The sequence below is a fragment of the Dasypus novemcinctus genome, chromosome 17 (assembly GCF_030445035.2).
Source record: "Dasypus novemcinctus isolate mDasNov1 chromosome 17, mDasNov1.1.hap2, whole genome shotgun sequence".
Classification (NCBI taxonomy): domain Eukaryota; kingdom Metazoa; phylum Chordata; class Mammalia; order Cingulata; family Dasypodidae; genus Dasypus; species Dasypus novemcinctus.
Genome location: NC_080689.1, coordinates 4,229,860 through 4,248,895, shown reverse-complemented (window position 1 = coordinate 4,248,895; position 19,036 = coordinate 4,229,860). Strand labels below are relative to the sequence as shown.

Sequence of the window (19,036 nt, the reverse complement as noted above, 5' to 3'; positions counted from 1 at the left end):
CCAGGGCCACAGGGCCGCCGGGACCCACCTGCACGCGGGGGGAGCAGGGCCTCCCGGCACCCGCCTGCTCAGTGCTGCCCAGCTGCGGGCCCCGCTGGCCAGCCCCACCTCTAGGGCGCTCCCAGAAACACCTTCCCTGTGGCTGAAAGCGGCAGAAAACAGATTTGGTCAGCCCCCTGGGGCAAAGCTTTATTCCCAGAAGGCCTCTAGCAAAGCGTGCAGGTCAGCAGATGACACCCCGTGCTTCACCTTGCAAAGCGCGCACACGACGGGTCCATGGGGACGGCACGGGGCTGGAAGCATTTCAGAACTCGGGTGTGGGGACCCCCTTTCCTTGTCTGCCGGCCCTGGCCCTGCCCTCGCTGCTGGGCACTGCGGGCAGCTCTGCTGCATGGGCCAGCACCCTCGGATCTCGTTTCGCCTCTGGAAACGAGCCCGCCTGGGCTGCCCCAGCACTGCCTTCTACAAAGCTGCGCTTTCAGGTCCACCTGGCACCCGGGGTCTGCTCAGCAGTGGGTTCCCAACTCCGAGGCGAGCAGGCCCATGGCCAGGGGCTGCTCCGTGATGGACGGGCTCCGTGGGCACTGCCGGTGGGCGGCCTCGAGCAGCTGAAAAGCTGGGCGAAGCGTGCACACGTAGGTGCTCAGGGACCTGGGCTGGCCGTGCTGCGCACTCACCGCTGTGTCGGCCCCGGCTGCCAGCAGGGCAGCCAGGCGGCTGGCCGGGCTCACGTCCTGCTCGAGAGGCAGTTGCTCGACCCACTTGACGGCAGCAGCTATAGATTGTTCCGTCACAGGAGCAGCGCTTTCCTGCCACTTCACAGGCTCTTGAGAAACACTGAAAGGAAAGACACGGGGCTGTCAGTGGAGGGGGCAGCCACCCTACACCGCCAGGGCGCCCTGGCCCCTGAACGCCAACGAGCTGTTTCCAAAGTGGCCCTAACTTCCACAAGCCGCAACGAGCAGGAAAACGGTTTTGATACGAGAAGAAAACCCTCAGAAATAGAAACATGAACAAGTGTTTAAAACACAATAAAGGGACTTATTTTCATAAACAAACGGGTTTATATGTAGCTGTCATCCATTAATAGGAAATTTATAAGGATAGAGATGCAGTGTTAAGATTTACAAATCAGGAGCAATTTTACTGCTCTAAAATTTTATCTCTAGTTCTTTCCTGGCATTGTTTTCATGATCTTGAAAGAGCCCCCATCATTTAGCTTTCTAGATCAAAAACAGTATTATTTTTAAAGCCCAAGGAAATCTGGATAAACTGTTTAGCTGGGGCTTGGAATCGACCGCTTTGCCCTTCCCTGTCCCCAGCGGGCGGCAGGGGCTGCCACCCGCTCGCCTCCGTGCTGCTGGCAAGAGAACCTGGCCAAGCAGCACATGAGCTGCAGCCTGTATTTTCAAGAAAGCAAGATGCTTTGCCGTTTTCAGTGCTTAATTCCTTTAGTAATGTACCTGTGATAGAAATAGGAACCTGGAATATAACACAATCAGGAAACATCCCCCAAGGTGTCATCTGTTTAGCTGAAAATAATGTTAAGAAAAGCTCAGTTAGCTAGATGTCCCCACCCAGGACTGCCGGTCAGGGAGGCGCAGCCACTGAGCCAGGGGAGAAGCTGGCGCTGAAGCCACATTCTCTGCATCCAAGAATCCACAAATGATTGGTTGTGAAAACTCTGAGATACGGGAAATCCTGCAAGGCAAGCACCTGCCAGTCTGACTTGAGGCAGTCAGTTTATAGGCGAGGTCAACTTGAGTTGCAAGTTCAGTCTGGAAAGACAGAGAAATCTGTGGCAAGTTTGAGTTAAGTTACCCAAGCTAAAATCTGAAATGAGTGAGGGATTTTGTGGCCATTTAATGTTCATATAATTCATATTCTTGTATATTGTCCTTCCCGTGCATTGAAGAAAATTACATTTCTAAACCTCTTCTAAATTGAAAACTAGAACGCCACAAGCAAAGCAGATAAAAGTTTGAGTTGTGGCTTTTCTGTTGAAACCACAAGCCCCTCCGTCCTCCCCGGCCACGGAGCTGGCGCCGTTAGCTATGCCGTTCGGCCCTAACACCAGTGCAGGAGCCCTATGGAATCTCACTGCGCCACCTCCTGCCCGAGAACTCACGCCACGAGGTTGAACTTGGCGACGCGGGCCACCTGCTCCTGCAGGACCATGGTGAGCGCCGCGCGGCACAGGGGCCGCTCCTCCTCGCGCGCGTCGCCCCAGTCCAGCACCACGGCGACGCACTGCTCCAGGAGGACGCCAAACACCTGCCGGCTGCCGCTGGTGAGCCAGTCCATCCGCTGGCGGTAGCTCTCCGCGGCGCGCGCTAAGCGTTCCGCAAACTGGAGGATCAGGTCCGATTTCGCAGTCAGCTTCGAAGGAGAGAAACGAGACCGACCCAAGTAAGTCGCCTGCACCCCCGCACGGCCAGGACCACTCAGACCACGGGCCGCCGCCTCCGCCTCGAGAGCCACGGTGAGAACAGGTTCGTGAACGCTCCTCCCGCGGGGGGTGCTCCAGCCTCTCAACCAAAACACCCTCGGAAAATTCCCCACGGACGAAAAGACGAGGCTGGGATCTAGTCCAAGTACTGTGCTCTTTAAAAACAAGTGTTTCCAGATGGTGTGTTTTAGCTTCACAGGGACAGAAGTATCTTCACCAGAAAATGCTCAGGGGCACTTTTAAGGAATTAGGTAGAAGAACGATGAGTAAAGGCAGATGGAAAAAAGGTAAGTCTCATTAAAAAGCTTTCCTGGGAGTGGATGTAGCTCGGTGGTTGAGCACCTGCCTCTCATGTACGAGGTCCTGGGTTCAATCCCTGGTGTCTCCAAAAACAAACAAGCAAACAAATAAAAAAACACCTCTCATTGGGGAGCAGATGCAGCTCAGGGGTTGAGCGCCTGCTTCCCATGTACCAGGTCCTGGGCTCAATCCCCAGTACCTCCTTAGAAAAAGAAAAGAATAAGAAAAAAATTGTGCCCTATTCTTTGTAGAATCATCTTTTAAAAGAAGATCTGGCACTTAAAAAAAAAAAAACTGACAACTCCAGGAAAACCCCAGATGCCCAAAGTGTTATGGAAAATGTGCTTCCTGCACCCACCATGGTTTCGCCTCAACCGCACCTCCTTCCCTGTCCCAGGTGCCCCTCAAGCGCGCTCCTCCACGGCCCCTTGGGCAGAACCCCTGCCTCGCCGCAGCGGCCGCACCTCCCACCTGTTCACAGCACCGGGGGCGGCACCAGGGCGGGCCGGCGTCAGATGGCCGACAGGCGCGCGCGTGCCAGGCTGCGGGCTGCCTTCAGTGGGGTCAGAAGGAAAAGCACATTCCGCCCGGAAACTCAAGACACCCGGGCAGGCTGCTCAGGGCCAGGCTAAGGTGAGAGGGTCATTCAAAAGTTCTGAATATCAGGGAATAGCGCAGGTGGTACCAGGATGTGTGCCGACCGCCAGGCACGTGGCGGGCAGTGCTTGTCTGGGACAGGCTGCTCGGGGCTGGCGCCCGCGGCCTCCGTTTCCAGGGCCTGCGCAGGGCCTGGCCCACCAGGGGCCTGGGACCGTCTGCTGGACTGCTGCGAGGAGGGTGCCGGTCGGAGGCGCTGCGACTGGCAAAAGCTGCCCGTCGCTCGAGCTCAGCCGGGCCTGGCAGCCGGCTCTCAGTGAGACCCCAGCATGTTGCTGATGTTCAGCAAATGGAAAAGAAAAGTGCCGGTACGCAAAGGTTTCCGTTTCTGGTCAAGAGCTTTTTCGCACTTATCTCTAAAGGTCAAGTGCTTCCACCTCCAGCTCCTGGGCCGGGAGTTTCATCGCTTCCCCGGAGAGAGAGCCAGGGGCTGCCAGAGGAAGGCAAGGCTCTGAGCAGGCCCCGGTAAGCGGCCGAGCCCCCCGCACCCCGGGTCCTGGCACAGGGCCCCTCGATCTTACGTGGTACACGGAGCCGTCCTCTGCTCTGCCACACTGTGGAAACAGGCCGTCGGCGTACCGGGAAGCTACGAATCTCCCCAGAGAAGTCACGTAATCTGCATTTTCATGGGGGGAAAAAAAGTAATAAAAATGGTGGGTGCACTATCAGAGTTTCTTAATTTCATTTCAAAATGCTTTTCTCTGACACCATTCAAGTTGTATCTCCAGTGACATCAACAACCTGTTCCAACTAATGAAGCATTTCCGGGGGTTAGGAGAATCGTAACACCCGCGCCGCGCCGTCTTCCGAGGCATGAATGGCGGCGAGGGACACCAGGTTTTATTTCTTTGTTTCCTGGTTCTTTTGTCCAGAATGATTTAAAAAATCAGCATAGAAATGACATTTAATTCCTGAAAACTTATTCAGGACTTGAACTTGGTTTTCAGAACTTTAAAAATTAAATTTAAATATTACCTACTGTTCTCCCAAGTGGGGGTTCATGAGCAAATGGATGAATGAGGCCAGCAGGTGGCAGGCTCAGAACTGTCACACAGAATAGGGACCACACACGTGCCTTCTCATCAGGTCACACGCCTAGCTGTTCAACACCGATTCTGCAAACACAGTGCACCTACTGCGCGCTCGGCACAGGGTTACAGGACGAGACGACAAAGTGGACTGGAACAAATTTCTACCCTTTGTGGAACTAAGAAATTGTCTCAGCAATCCTTGGACTAGTTGTGCCTTGGCAGGGCAGAGGAGGAGTGCCGACTCCAGGGAAGGTGCTGTCATCATTTGTTGCTCTTAAGTGCCAGAGAAGAGAGAGAAAGTAGTGCTCTTGGTTCTAGAACTTTCTTTCCTCGGCCTTTCTAGGGAGTCAGAGAAGCAGCCTACTTTGGAAAGGCAAAAGGACAAGGCTGAACTTTAGAGCCTCCCTGGCCAGGCCGCTCCCGAATCACAGGGTGACGACGTTCGAGCCGGCTGGCATCCAGCTTCCCCAACGGTGAAGAGCGGGTCCTTGGATCCCCTTTGCAATGAGCCTCTCAAGCTCCAAAATTCCCCGTTCCGAGGTTGGAGCCTCTTGGCTGACGCTAGTGAGGCCACTTGGAGTTGCTTTGCCATCTCTTCACCCAAGGCGGTCCCCGGAGTTGGCAGAGAGGGCTGCTCGGGGCGAGCGGCGGAGACAAGCCTGCGGCGAGGCTGCAGTTGAGAGGGACGGCGCGGCCCGCGCTGGGGCCAGCCACAACGGAGTGGACACGCTGCCTCACCCTCCCACGGAAAACCACGATAAACCCCGGACCGGTGGAAAACCCACTGCTGGAAAGTCCTGGAAAGCAACCAGGGCCGGGCAGACACCGGGGGGACGGCAGTCCAGGAGGGCAGGAATCTGGAGGGGTGCGCCTGCCGCCTGCGGCCGGGTCACCCAGGACACGCTCGGGCTTGGGAGAAGTCACGGGACGGCGGGAGGGAAGCAGGGAGGAAATCCCGGAAAGGAGACCTGGCAAAGGGGGTCCTTGGCTGCCCCCGATCGCTGCACACGTGAAGGAAGCCCGGGGGCCCTGGTGGAAAGCTGCCCGTCTCAGGGCAGGCAGAGTTTCGAGCCTGAGCCCAGGCCAGGCAGCTGCCTGCTGGAGAAAATTCGCCCTCCACCCGCCGGCCGACTGAGGGTGAGGGCCGCGGCCTGTCCGTGCGACGGGGTGGCGGTCATCCCCCGAGAGGGATGAGTGCCGCACACGCCACGTCACGGGGAAACTGGAGAACACTCTGCAGCGTGGAAAAAGCCCACGTGCCAGGACTCCGTTTTTACGAAACATCCGGAATTGCCAATCCTATAGATTGGCGGTTGCTCAGGGCTGGGGGGCGGGTGAGGGGTGAGCGCGCTCCCAAGGACACGGGGTTTCTTTTGGAGGTGAGAAAAAGGTTCAGAAGTTGACTTGGGTGATGGCTGAACGTATCTGCGACTATACTGAAAACTACTGAATTGTACATTTTATTATTTTTTTAAAGATTTATTTTTATTTATTTAATTCCCCTCCCCTCCCCTGGTTGTCTGTTCTCTGTGTCTATTTGCCGCGTCTTGTTTCTTTGTCCGCTTCTGTTGTCGTCAGCGGCACGGGAAGTGTGGGCGGCGCCATTCCTGGGCAGGCTGCTCCCTCCTTCGCGCTGGGCGGCTCTCCTTATGGGTGCACTCCTTGTGCGTGGGGCTCCCCTACGCGGGGGACACCCCTGTGTAGCACGGCACTCTTGCGTGCATCAGCAGTGCGTATGGGCCAGCTCCACACGGGTCAAGGAGGCCCGGGGCTTGAACCGCGGACCTCCCATGTGGTAGACGGACGCCCTAACCACTGGGCCAAAGTCCGTTTCCCGAATTGTACATTTTAAATGGGTAACTTGATGTAAATTATGTGTCCAATAAAGCTGATTAACAAATAATAAAGTCTTTATAACTGTCCACAATACTCAGCATAAAGTCATTTATTGAAAAAAATCCAAAAAACTGACAAACTTCTGGCAAGACTGATGAAGATAAGGATTAGAATACAAAAATTACTACTGTCAAGAAAGAAGCAGGGACTATCACTGAAGACTCGCATAATAATGGAATACTACAAATAACTCTATACACATAAACTGGACAGCTCAAATGAAAGGAACGAATTCCTCAAAAAACACACACCACTACACCTCACCCAATATGAAAGAGATCATTTGATTAACCCTATAACCACTCAGGAAACTGAATTTGTCATTAAAAACTGCTCATAAAAGAAATCTCCAGACCTGGATGATTTTACTGGAGAATTCTACCAGACATTAAAAGAATTAACACTAATGCTACATAATATCACCCAGAAAATAAAGATGTCAATTCTTCTTAAACTGGTACACAGGTTTAATGTGACTCCTATCAAAATCCCAGCAAAAGACTAATGCCATTAAGACGTCAGTTCTACCCAAACTGATTTACAGATTCAACGCAATAAAAATTGGAACAGCCTGTTTTTGCATAAGTGAAAAATCCAATTATCAAATTTATTTTAAAAGACCAGGGATCCCACATAGCCAAAATGTCTTGAAAAAGAACAAAGTGGGAGGACTCTCACTTCCTGACTTTAAGGCACGTTACTTAGCTCAGTGATAAGAACAGCATTTTACTGGCATGAAGATAGACATGCTGAGCAATGAACCAAATTGAGAACTTAAATAGACCCTCCTAGCTACAATCAAGTGGTTTTTTTTAGGAGGTACTGGGGATTGAACCCAGGACCTCACATGTGGAAAGCAGGTACTCAACCACTGGGCTACATCTGTTCCCCAGTGAGAGCTGATTTTTCATTTGACTGTTTGTTTTTTAGGAGGTACCAGGGCTCACACCCGGGACCTCATACATGGGAAGCAGGTGCTCAACCCCTGAGCTACATCTGCTCCCCATTTCTGAACCAAGTGATTTTGACAAGGCTGTCAAGCCCACGCACTGGGCCAGAGCAATCTGTTCAGCAGGTGGTGCTGGGAGAACTGGAGAGCCATATCCAGAAGAAAGAAAGGGACACCCATCTCCCACCTTATACAAAAATTAACTCAAAATTGATGAGGCACTTAAGAAGAAAAGCTACAACCATGAAACTCCTGGAAGAAAATGTAGGGAAACATCTTCGAGAGCTTGTGGTAGGCAGTAGTTTCTTAAAGCTTAACCCCAAAGCATGAGCAACAACAACAACAAAATACATAAAAGGGATCTCCTCAAAATTAAACACTTCTGTTCTTCAAAAGACTTTGTCAAGAAAGTCAAAAGGGGATCTGTTCAAAGGGAGAAAATATTTGGAAACCACATATCTGATAAGGGTTTGATATGTCCTATAAAGAGATCATACAATTCAACAATAAAAAGACAAGCAACCCAATTAAAAAGTGGGTGAAAGACTTAAACAGACATTTTTCCAAAGAGGAAATATAAATGGACAAAAAGCACTTGAAAAAACAGTCAACATCACTAGCTATTAGGGAAATGCAGATCAACACTACAATGAGATATCATTTCACACCTTACAGAATGGCCATTATTTAAAACAAAACAAAACAGAAAACTACAAGTGCTGGAGAAGATGTAGAGAAATAGGAACACTCCTTCACTGTTAGTGGGAATGCAGAATGGTGCAGCCTTTGTGGAGACAGCTTGACAGTAGCTCAAGAAGCTGCATATAGAACTGCCATATGATCCAGCAATCCCATTACTAGGAATACATTCAGGAGAACTGAAAGCAAGAATGCAAACTGACATTTGCACACTGATGTTGATAGCAGCATTATGGCAAAATATTGAACCAGCCCAAGTATCTATCAACCAAAGAGTTGATAAACAAAATGTGGTATACACATACAATAGAGTACTAGTCAGCTGTAAGAAGGAATGAAACTGGGAAGCACATGACAACATGGATGAACCTTGAGGATATTAGGCTGAGTGAAATAAGTCAGATACACAAAAGGACAAATATTGTATGGTCTCCCTAATATGAACTTAATATGAGTAAACTCACAGAGGTAAACTCTAGAACATAGGTTACTAGGAAATAGAATGTGGGTTGAGAATGGAAGCTGATAGTTAATGTATGTAGAATTTTTAATAAGGTTCATTGTGAAAGCGTGGAAACGAATAGAGTTGATGGTCACACATTATAATGAGCATAACCAACCCTGCTGATTTATAAGTGTGATTGTAGCTGAAAGGGGTACTCTGTGGATGTAAAAGTCAGTTGAAAGGAAGCTAGAGAATAACCTAGGAAGTGTGTAACAGTGATTTCAGTGGTGGATCAAGATTGTGCTTACTAGTATAAACATAAGAATGGTCTTTTTTTTACAAAGTGTTAAGAAAATGGTGATACACAGGAAATCTGCAACTAATGTAACATAGATTATAATTATTAATAACAGTAACATATTTTTTGCAGCATTGGCAAAGAAGATACACCAATTCTAAGGGATAATAATAAGGGGTGATATAAGAGGACGTGGGATTTTCCTTTTTGGAGAAATGAAAATGTTTAAGGTTGACTGGGGTGATGACACAACTCTGATGAAAATCAGTTAAAACTGTTACAAACAGAGCTATAGCAGTTTGACATTATTTACGAATTCCAAAAATAGGTACTGGATTATGTTTGTAAATTGGTCTGTTCCTCTGGGTACATTAGATGTACTGGATTCAGAGGCTTCACCCTTACTTGATTAAATTATGATTAAGGCTTTTATTGAGCCACATCAGTAGGCTGTTGAGTCCCCACCCCTTTGGTAGGCGATGACGCACAGAGAAAAGACATGGCAGAGGAGAAAGTTGGGGTTTTGAGTTGGAGCCCCGATAAGTAAACACACACACAGGGAAGCAGATACTGAGGAAAGAGAGCGGGCTCGCTACACACGGCAGAGGCTCTGGGAAGAGAGAAGAGCCGTTCACCTAACAGTTTACAGCTGGCCTTGTGGAGAGAGCAGGGCAGCCGAGCCTGGAGAGAGAAGGGCCCTAGGAGAGAGGCAAGACTTACGCCAGCCTGCAGCTGATACTGTAAGAGCTGGGACCACAGAGCCTTGGGAGGAAGAGGAAGCCTGAACCCACGCAGATGCCAGCAGCCCTCTTGCTCCAACACGTGGCAATACTTTGGTGACGGAAGTAACTTAGGCTTTATGGCCTGGTATCTTTAAGCGTCTACCCCAAATAAATACACTTTATAAATGCCAACAGTTTTCTGTTATTTTGCACCAGCACCGCTTTGGCTGACTAATACAAGAGTGTACACTCTGAATGGATTGTACAGTGCATGGGACTGTGTAGAAGCGGGAATCCAGCGGTGGAAGATGGACTGAAGCTACAGAATAAATACGAGAACATCCTCTCATGAACTACAACATGTAATACTAATTCAGGGAGTTAATAATCAAGGAGGTAGGGGGAAATGCACCAAGTGAACGATATGGGCTATAGTTAGTAGCAGTATTTTGTGATGCTCTTACACAGTTTGTAACAAATGCTTCACAACAAGGCAAGGTGGTGGTGGGGAGACGTATCGGAGCCTGGAGGATGACGCACGTGTTTGTCTTGGAAGTCACAACTTTTACTTACTGTTTATGTACATTCATATCTGCATGTTATACTTCAATAAAATCTTATTTTAAAAATCCCAGCAAGATTTTTATAGATACAAACACAATTATTATAAAGTTAATATTGAAAGGCAAAGAAATGAGAACAGCTAAAAAGGAGTAGAAACTGAAGAATAAAGTGGGAAGAATCAGTCCACCTATTTCAAGACTTATTAAATAGTGACTGAAATGGCGTGGCCCTGGTGGAGGGACAGACAAACAGACCAGCGGAGCAGAAGGGAGGACCACGACAGCCCCTCACAAGGACAGCTGACTTCCGACGAAGGTGAATTACGTGGAGGAAGGACCGGCTTTGCAGCAACTGGGCTGCAGCAACTGGAGATCCATAGTCAAGAACGATCCTTGGACCTAAACAACCCTCACACCGAAGAAAACTACAGGCTAAGGAAAAAAAGGGTTTCAGGCCAACGTCCTTCTGAACTTAGGTGGGAAAAGCCTGGACTAAACACAAGGAATTGCTTCTCCTGCTAACACCAGCGCATCTCCCGTAAGTCTGTGAGGAGCGCGGCCTGCACCCCACATTCCCCTGTGCAGGGTCGTGGGAGGAGGCCAGCCTCGGCCTCGGGCTGGGGGCAAGACCCTGCCGTGGGAGGGGCCCCCAGATGAGGCGGTGGCCCCACACCCCGGGCAGCCAAGCATCGCAGCGGGGCAAAGCCGCCCGCCCCGCACAAGAGTCTGAGCAGAGCCAGGCCAGAAACTTCTGAAAGCCGGGGCTAGTTCCTAAAAATCACCCCTTCTCTACAAGGCCCCCTCCTCTTGCACTTGTTTGTGAGCATAGCCTGGATCAATGGTGACACTGCCCAGGCTCGTTATGCTACGCTATGTGTTAGTATTATATATAGTATTATATAGATTATATAATATGCTATTAGAGGTGACGCTATCTACGTATCCTCCACACTCTAGATAACACACTCGCTGCACAGCGACAGGGGCGCTGCCACGGGCCGGGCACTGCTCTAAGCACAACCACGATGGCCGCTGCAGGCAAATCCCCTTTCTGTCCCCATGCACCAAGGCGGAAGCTGGGCACGGGGCTGACCACAGGCTGGTCCACGGAGCGCAGGGACACCAGCGGGCTCGGTGTTTCTGGGGAAAAGGCCCAAGGCTTTCAACTTGGGGCTCCAGGGCCTCGTCTCCGCTTGAAGGGTCTCCCCCCACCCCACCGAGCTCCAGCAGGGGAGGCCTGAGGCGGGACGAGCCCCAGGAGGGTGCGAGTGGCCGGCAGCTGCCGCCGGGGAAGCCGTCGTCCCACGCGGCCCGGGCGCCTCCCAGCACGCGGCGAGGGGGCGGTGGAGGGCCGGGGCCCCACGGCAGCCCCCTCCTCCTCGGCTCCTCCTAAGGCCTGACCGTCACCCCCCACGGCCCCCAGGCCCACGTCACGGCCCCCGTGTTGGTCTGGGGCAGAGTGTCTGCCCCGGCCACTTGAGAAGGGAGCAGGGTCTCGCACATGTCCAGCAGCCGCTGGCCCTGGGAAGGGCACCCGGCATGGGGGGTAGCGGCGACCAGCTGCGCCGTCCCCCTGCCCGTCAAACGGAGCCCGAACACGCCGCAGCGGAGACGCGGCTCCCAGGAGAAGACCCGCCGGCCCCCTGCCCACCCTGGAGCCTGTGGCTCCCCGAAGCGCCTTGGGCAGCGCAGTCCAAACCCTTTAGGCCTTGGTGTTCAGGTCCTTCTCAGGCCCCGGGCGGGGCCGGGCAGGACGGCGCGGGGCAGGGCCACGCGGGGCAGGGCTGTCGCGGGCAGAGCCGTGCAGGGCAGGGCCACGCGGGGCAGGGCTGTCGCGGGCAGAGCCGTGCAGGGCAGGGCCACGCGGGGCAGGGCTGTCGCGGGCAGGGCGGCGCAGGGCAGGGCCACGCGGGGCAGGGCTGTCGCGGGCAGAGCCGTGCAGGGCAGGGCCACGCGGGGCAGGGCTGTCGCGGGCAGAGCCGTGCAGGGCAGGGCCACGCGGGGCAGGGCTGTCGCGGGCAGAGCCGTGCAGGGCAGGGCCACGCGGGGCAGGGCTGTCGCGGGCAGGGCGGCGCAGGGCAGGGCCACGCGGGGCAGGGCTGTCGCGGGCAGGGCGGCGCAGGGCAGGGCCACGCGGGGCAGGGCTGTCGCGGGCAGGGCGGCGCAGGGCAGGGCCACGCGGGGCAGGGCTGTCGCGGGCAGGGCGGCGCAGGGCAGGGCCCGGCTGTTCCAGTACCAGGCCCGCTCCGGGTAATTCAAACCCTCCTCTTAGAGATTCACCCGCCAGTGGAGGGGGCACCTCACGGCAAAGCGGGGCGCGCCCCCTGGCATACCCCCGCGGGCGAGCCGCAGTGGGCCACCTCTGCTCTCCCGCGTCTGCTGCCCTCCCTCTCGAAGGACTGAGACAGCGGCGGGGGACGAGGAGAGGGGGACGGGCTGGCCAGCAGCGAGAGCAGACACAGTCGGGGACCCATCAGGGCACACACGCGGGTGACTCGCTTCCCACACACGACCTCTTCCCCCGCCCGGCCCTAGAAATAAAAGCAGAGCGGAGCCAAGCCAGCCCCAGCACCGCACAGGAGGCCTGTCCCCCGCCGGCAGCCGGGCCCTGACCCCGGGGCCACCCCGCGCACGCCGTGGCTGCAGCGGCTTTCACGGCCCTTCCCTGCCCCTCGGAATCCACGGAGCCCCTGCTCTTGCTTCCTCCCCAGTAGACTGCATCTTCCTCTCCAAGGAGGACGCTGTCTTACCCCCTTGGTGCCCCCACGCCCCTGCCCGGGACTAAAGGCCGCTCAGCAGGCATGTGTCTACTCGGTTCGTTAGTTGATTGACTACTGTGGGAACTGCCGAGCACAAGCCGAGCCATCAGGGCCGCGGCCTGACCAAAGGCGGCGCCTCCCTGGGAGGCTGCTGGCGTGGGGGGCAGGCCGGGCGGGGCCACCCCCACGCTGCGCGCTCACCTCCCTGCTCTCCGACCATGTGCTTCAGTAGCACCCAAGTCCACCTGTCATGCAAAAAAGACATCCCGGGGGTAGCGATACGGGGGACTGAGAACCAACATTCCAGCAAATACATTCGGAAAAGAAACTGGACCCTCACATCAGGCAGGCCAGGGCAGGGAAGCCGCGCCTTCTACCTGGAAGCGCACAGCTCGCGTCTTAATCAAAGGCCTCCAAAAGGGGCTGCGCATCCCAGGGCATGAGCAAGACAATCTGCTGGGTATGAACAAACAAAATAATTTCGACTTCACCTTCAAAGATTGGAAGCATTCCTAAGATTTAATGTGCGGACCAACAACTGCGCATCTTCGTGCTATCGACACACATATTTAGGAGATGCATGCACCCACATTTTTTTTTTTTCTGGTAGAGATGCAAGATCAAAACCAGCTTAGAGACCTGCGGTTTTGAGGGGCCCCCGGAGCTGAGGCCGGCCCCTCGAAGGCTAAAGGGCGAGTGCCATACCTTCCTGGTGCGGGAATCCGATTTGTGATAAAATCTGTTTCAAGGTCAATCTGCGGCTCTTCAGCCCGTGCAGCCGAAGCCACTGCTCTGACGACACGAGGCTCTGCACAGCCGAGTCCCTCCTGCCGCCTGCCCCCTCTGGCTCCTGCGGCTGCTGTTCAGGGGCGGTGGGAAATGAGCCCAATTTCTCCATTGCTGGATTCAGGTCTAAGTCACAGGACATCCTGTAAGGGCGATGGTCAAACGCAGACTTCCTGAAAACTGGGAAACAATCTAGCATCTACCGAGGACTGGTTTAACACAAAGAGTAAAACATCCATGACATGGAATTCTATGCATCGCTTAAAAATTGTACTATTGATACGTATATTTGCAAAGAAGAAATGTCTGTAGAATGTAAAATTCAGTACCCATGTGGGTATACACATATACCACCCCCAAAAGAAACATCTAGAAAGGTATACGCCCACAGGTTTACAGTAGTTTTTTCTATGTGGTGGGAGTTATGTGAGGTTCTGCCTTTTTTATAATTTAAATATCTGCATTATTTGAACATTTCTAAAATGGGATTTACTTTTATCATCAGAAAAATACAAAGCTCCTCCAGTCTGGAAATTAATACTCTACCCTGATCCTTCTCTCCACATCAGTATTCCAATTACAGTCACACTTGACCTTTGGGGTCCACGGAGGAGAGAGGCAGGGACCCTGAGGATGTGGCTCATTCCACAGGTGGAGTGGCTAACGCCACGGCCAGAGGCTGGGTGGGAACCAGACCCCCGCTCAGCCCAGCTGGAGCACGTGTGTGCCCCCTCCCCAAGTGTTTTATTCAGGGGGCACTTTGCTCCAAAATTGAATGGCAACAGTCTGGCTTCTACTGCCAGCTGTTCTGGGATCACCTGGACTCAAGGCAAAATGCAACATAATAGCCTGACCTGGACCTAAACAGAGCAGGTGTCACAGGCACTGCCCTGGCCCACTGCCAGCACCCGGGGAGGCCTGAGAACTGGCAGGAAGCAGAGAAAGTTCTGCTTGTCTCTGTTTTCAGAGGATGCAGGGCATAGAAACGTGCTTCCCAGACCGTGGATGTTTCCAACAGGGAGAACGCATCCTTTTCCCACTTCTAAAACTGTAACTGTATTTCCTGAAAGCCTCAGCATTATGACGTGGAAACTCAAACACAGAAATCAGAGAACGCTCTGTCGCACGGATTCTCCAAACCTCCTCAGTGACGCAGCACCCCTGCCCCACTTACAATCGAAGAATCGGGAGCTTAGAGAACGGAGGAATCTTGTTCAGGACCCACAGCCGGTGAGTGGCAGAAGCAGAGTCAGGGCCACTTCTTACTCCCGCCCTGTCATTACACAACTCCTCCTGTGGCCGGGGCCTGGGGTCCAGCCTACAGACCGCATCACAGTGGGGCTCCCTGGAAGACAAAGACCATTCACCTTTATTCCCAGAGCTCAAGCTCAACAGGCCTTCAAGTTTTTAAAGGCCACGAAGTGGATGTGGCTCAAGCAGTTGGGTGCCCACCTACCACAAGGGAGGTCCTAGGTTCAGTTCCCAGTGTCTCCTAAAGAAGACAAGCAAAACAGAGAGCTGACACAATAAGATGATGCAGCAAGGTGATACAACGAAGAGACACAGCAAGCAAAGACAACGAGAGACACCATAAGCAGGGAGCAGAGGTGGCTTAAGTGATTCGGTGCTTCCCTTCCCACATGGGTGGTCCCGGGTTCGGTTCCCAGTGCCTCCTAAAAAGAAGATGAACAGAGCAGACAGCGACCACAAATAACGAGGTAGGGGGGAAAATAAATAAATAAAATAAATCTTAAAAAAAAATTATAGGCCATGATTCCCATTGTAAGGTTTATGTGAATTTTTGTTGTCCATATGTATTGAATTCCAAAATTACACACAGACATATAGTGGGTGAGGAGCCTGCCTTCTTTCTGAACTCAGTTTGACGAAAATGTTACAATATGATTTCATATGATTTGAAGAACACAGGGTAGGAATGGAAAAGTTCAGATCAAAACTGTTTAAATCCTAGTTCTGCCATTTGCGGGGGACGATGTCACCTCTCTCCAGCAGCAGGCCCACCTGCGGGCTCTCCTCGCAGAGCCACTGCCAGGACGCCCACAAGGAGGCGAGACACACAGGCTGACAGGCACTGCTGCGTACAGGTCAGTCAGTGTCTAAAAGCCGTCAGCCTTCAGGGGCTTTCTCTCTGATATCCACTTTTGCTCCAAGCACTTTTTAAAATCTCTAAGTCTCTTGTCACATTTGAGTTACAAAGTTTCAGCACCTCCTTCTCCTTTGAAATCACAGAACTTGAAAACAATGAAAAGGGACAACACGCCTCAACTTTCTGTTTTGGGATCTGCCCACAAAGACAGACAGGTAGGCTTGAAATTTGTCCAATAGCTCCTATCAGAACAGGAAATGGATGCTCAGAATAAAGATCTTTTCCATTTAGTCTTTCTCTTCCCTGAAGCATACCCACCCCCACATTCTTCTTGCTAAAAGAGCTACACGCCCTAGGTTAAAAGGGGAGACGCTATATAAACTGCCCTAGGAAGCTTCCAGAGCGGATCCTGGGACTTTAAAGAGGGTGTCAGAAGAGTCAGGTTTTGTTCTGTTTTGTTTTGTTTTAGAAGGTGCTGGGGATTGAACCTGGGACCTTGTATGCAGGAGGCAGCACTCAACCACTGAGCTACATCGGCCCCCAGGTTTTTTTTAGGCCATAGGGATATGACCTTGGCCCCAAACGAAAGGCACCAAGTCCTCTGGGTCGGCCTGGAAGCCTCCAGGTCAGCCTCACAAAGATACACGCAGTTTGCAGTCCGTTATGCACTCATCTGGCTTATTTTCCTTAATTATGTTTAAAAAGTGGGGTTGGCTCCACTGGGTCTGAGGAGCCATCTGTCACCCTAATTGAGACGGTGACTCCAGGAGGTTAGCTTTAGAATGCCTGTCCTGCCAGAAAAAGGAGGACTGGAAAGCTGAACTTAACCAGAAGAAACAAGAAAGCAGAAAGAGAAAGGGCCCTCCCACTCCAGTGGGACGAAGCCACTCTGTCAGCGCCACACAGCCTGCCCGGCACAACGCCAGAGACCCCGACAAAGCAGCCCCCTGCCAGCCCCTGCCCAAGGCAGCCTGAGTGCCCACCTCCAGGCTGCCCCTTGCAAATGCCGCCTCCTTTAAGCCCGTCCATATCCCCTCAGCAACGCTCTGCAGCCTCGCCCGGGGAAGCCACAGTTTGTACTTTGATACGTGACCACTGTGGCCTTCAGTGCTTCAGCTTTGTCCCCTCTGGATGGAAAGTTCCAGGACTACAAAGACATACCATATAAAGTCAGACAGCAAGAGTGGGGAGGTGAATTAAATGGTCACTCAGAAGGAAGCGGATTTGGCTCAACTGATACAGCGTCCGCCTACCATATGGGAGGTCCAGGGTTCAAATCCTGATCTGTGTGGAACTGGCCCATGCACAGGGCTGATGCACACAAGGAGTGCCACACAGGGGTGTCTCCGGCGTAGGGGAGCCCCACGTGCAAGGATTGCGCCCCATAAGGAGAGCTGCTCTGTGTGAAAAAAGCGCCGCCTGCCCAGGAGTGGTGCCGCACACACAGAGAACTGATGCAGCAAGATGACGCAACAAAAAAAGAGACACAGATTCCTGGTGCAGCTGACAAGAATGCAAGCGGACACAGAAGAACACACAGCGAATGGACACAGAGAGCAGACAATTGGGGGGGGGGAAGAGAAGAGAAATAAAAAATCTTTAAAAAAAAAAGTTCACTCAGCGACTGAGAGAATTCTGATGTTTCAAACAAGGCAAGGATGAGCAGTTCCATCAAGGCTAAGGTCAGGAAACACTGGTCTCTTTAATCAGAGATTTTCTGGATATTACTGTTTATTATTATTCAAGGTTTCTTCATCTGAGGTTATTACAAATTGAGAGATGGAAGAACTCAGAAGTGAGAAACAACAGATCCAGATGAACACTGCCCCAAAGCCTTAAAAGCCCCCCAGCAGCCACAGTGAGTTTGGGGAAACAGGAAGGGGTTTCCTGCTTAGAAAGAGGAAGTGTGAGTGGAGAAAACAGTGGGGGTAAAAGAGTCTGAGCTGGAGAGGCTGGCAGCAGGGACAGACAGGGCTTTTGAGAAAAACATAAAAATTACGCGGACTCAAGTCCCAAGGGTCGACCTCGAGGAGGTGGGGTGCAGTGGTCCGCCCTGCACCTGCGGGTTTGCCCACCCCAGGGGGCCAAGCGTTGCCCCAAGGCCGTCGGGGGCTGAGCCCTCCTGGAAGTGCTCAGGCCCCGAGAGAGGGTCCCCGTGGTGAGAGGCAGGGACGGGGCAGCCCCAGCTCCTCACTCAGCTGCAGCACCGGGAAGGCCTCCGCTCCCCTGTCTTCCCCCCAACCCCTACACCTGGCCCGTGTCTGAGGCAGAAGTCTGGGCGAGGGGGGCCCGTCCGGGACCCGGGTGCCTTTCGGCCTGGCCTGCGTGGGGAAGCGAGGACGCGGGCTGCAGCCCCCTCCCCGCAACTCCCAACCCCCGCTGCTCTGCGGGGCGCGGGCCGAGCTCCAGGGGCCGAGCCCGGGCGGGGCGGGGCCCGCAGCTCCTCCCGCGGCCTCCCCGGGGCGCCCGGGGCGGGGGCCGCGCCCCACTTACGACAGCGAGGGCCGCCGCGGCGCGGGGACGGGGCCTGCGCCCGCCTCGACCCGCGCCCGCCGCCGAGCGCGAGGACGCCGCGGTTGCCGGGCGACGGCCAATCCCGGCGCGCGCGCGGGCGGCGGGGGCGCGCGGGCGGCGGGGGCGCGCGGGCGGGCGGCGGGGCGCGCGGGCGGCGGGGGCGCGCGGGCGGCGGGGGCGCGCGGGCGGCGGGGGCGCGCGGGCGGCGGGGGCGCGCGGGCGGGCGGCGGGGCGCGCGGGCGGCGGGGGCGCGCGGGCGGCGGGGGCGCGCGGGCGGCGGGGGCGCGCGGGCGGCGGGGGCGCGCGCGCGGGCGGCGGGGGCGCGCGGGCGGCGGGGGCGGGCGGGCGGCGGGGGCGCGCGGCCCGGGAAGGACGGCGACCCCTCCGCGGACCCGGCCGGGGCCTGGCCTCTGCGTCCGGCCGCCCTCGGGCCGAGCGGGGTCCCCGGCCCGGCTGACTCGCGACGAGCCCGCGGCCTCCCCGGCGCCGAGCCTCCACCCCCAGGGCTCTCCCTGCCTTTCCCCCTGGCGGAAGGGGGTCTTCAGCGGCTGAAGAGGGGGCGGGGCAAGTCGACCGCCCGCAGTCCTCCCGTGGGTCCGACAGGGGCCTTCCTGCAGCCACGAGTTTTTCCAGTCTCGTTTCTTGTTAACTCTTCTTTAATTTTTGCCTCTCGAGTAAGCCACGGGCTCAGAATCTGCGCCTGTGAGTTTACAGCGACTGGGAAATAATTGTGCTAGGAAAAGCATCTCTAAGTCCTTCGTAAAAGATCCACAGCCAAGTGTTGGTTTAAGTGTAACAGGACATTAAACTGGGTTTCACATTTTAAAACGGAAGTGACCAGATCATTTGCAGCTTTGAGTC

General features: G+C 54.1%; 1 protein-coding gene across 5 annotated transcripts in view; it reads right to left on the bottom strand.

Annotated features, from left to right (window-relative positions):
• VWA3B (von Willebrand factor A domain containing 3B) overlaps positions 1-18,212 on the bottom strand; it is a 153,972-nt gene extending 135,760 nt beyond the window's left edge. For 2 of the 5 annotated variants that reach the window (XR_009181079.2, XM_058278128.1), the window contains exons 1-6: positions 18,155-18,209; positions 14,729-14,899; positions 13,474-13,697; positions 3,928-4,022; positions 2,129-2,379; positions 678-837 (exon numbers count right to left, since the gene is read on the bottom strand). Coding sequence is in view for 4 of the 5 variants with exons in the window: in XM_058278128.1 (XP_058134111.1) it covers positions 678-837; positions 2,129-2,379; positions 3,928-4,022; positions 13,474-13,696 (729 nt within the window). In the remaining variant the exon portion in view is untranslated. Of the gene's footprint in view, positions 1-677; positions 838-2,128; positions 2,380-3,927; positions 4,023-13,473; positions 13,698-14,728; positions 14,900-18,154 lie in introns of all 5 variants that reach the window. The other 3 variants (XM_058278129.1, XM_058278130.2, XM_058278127.2) reach the window with 2 other exon arrangements.
• Positions 18,213-19,036: the final 824 nt, after the last annotated feature.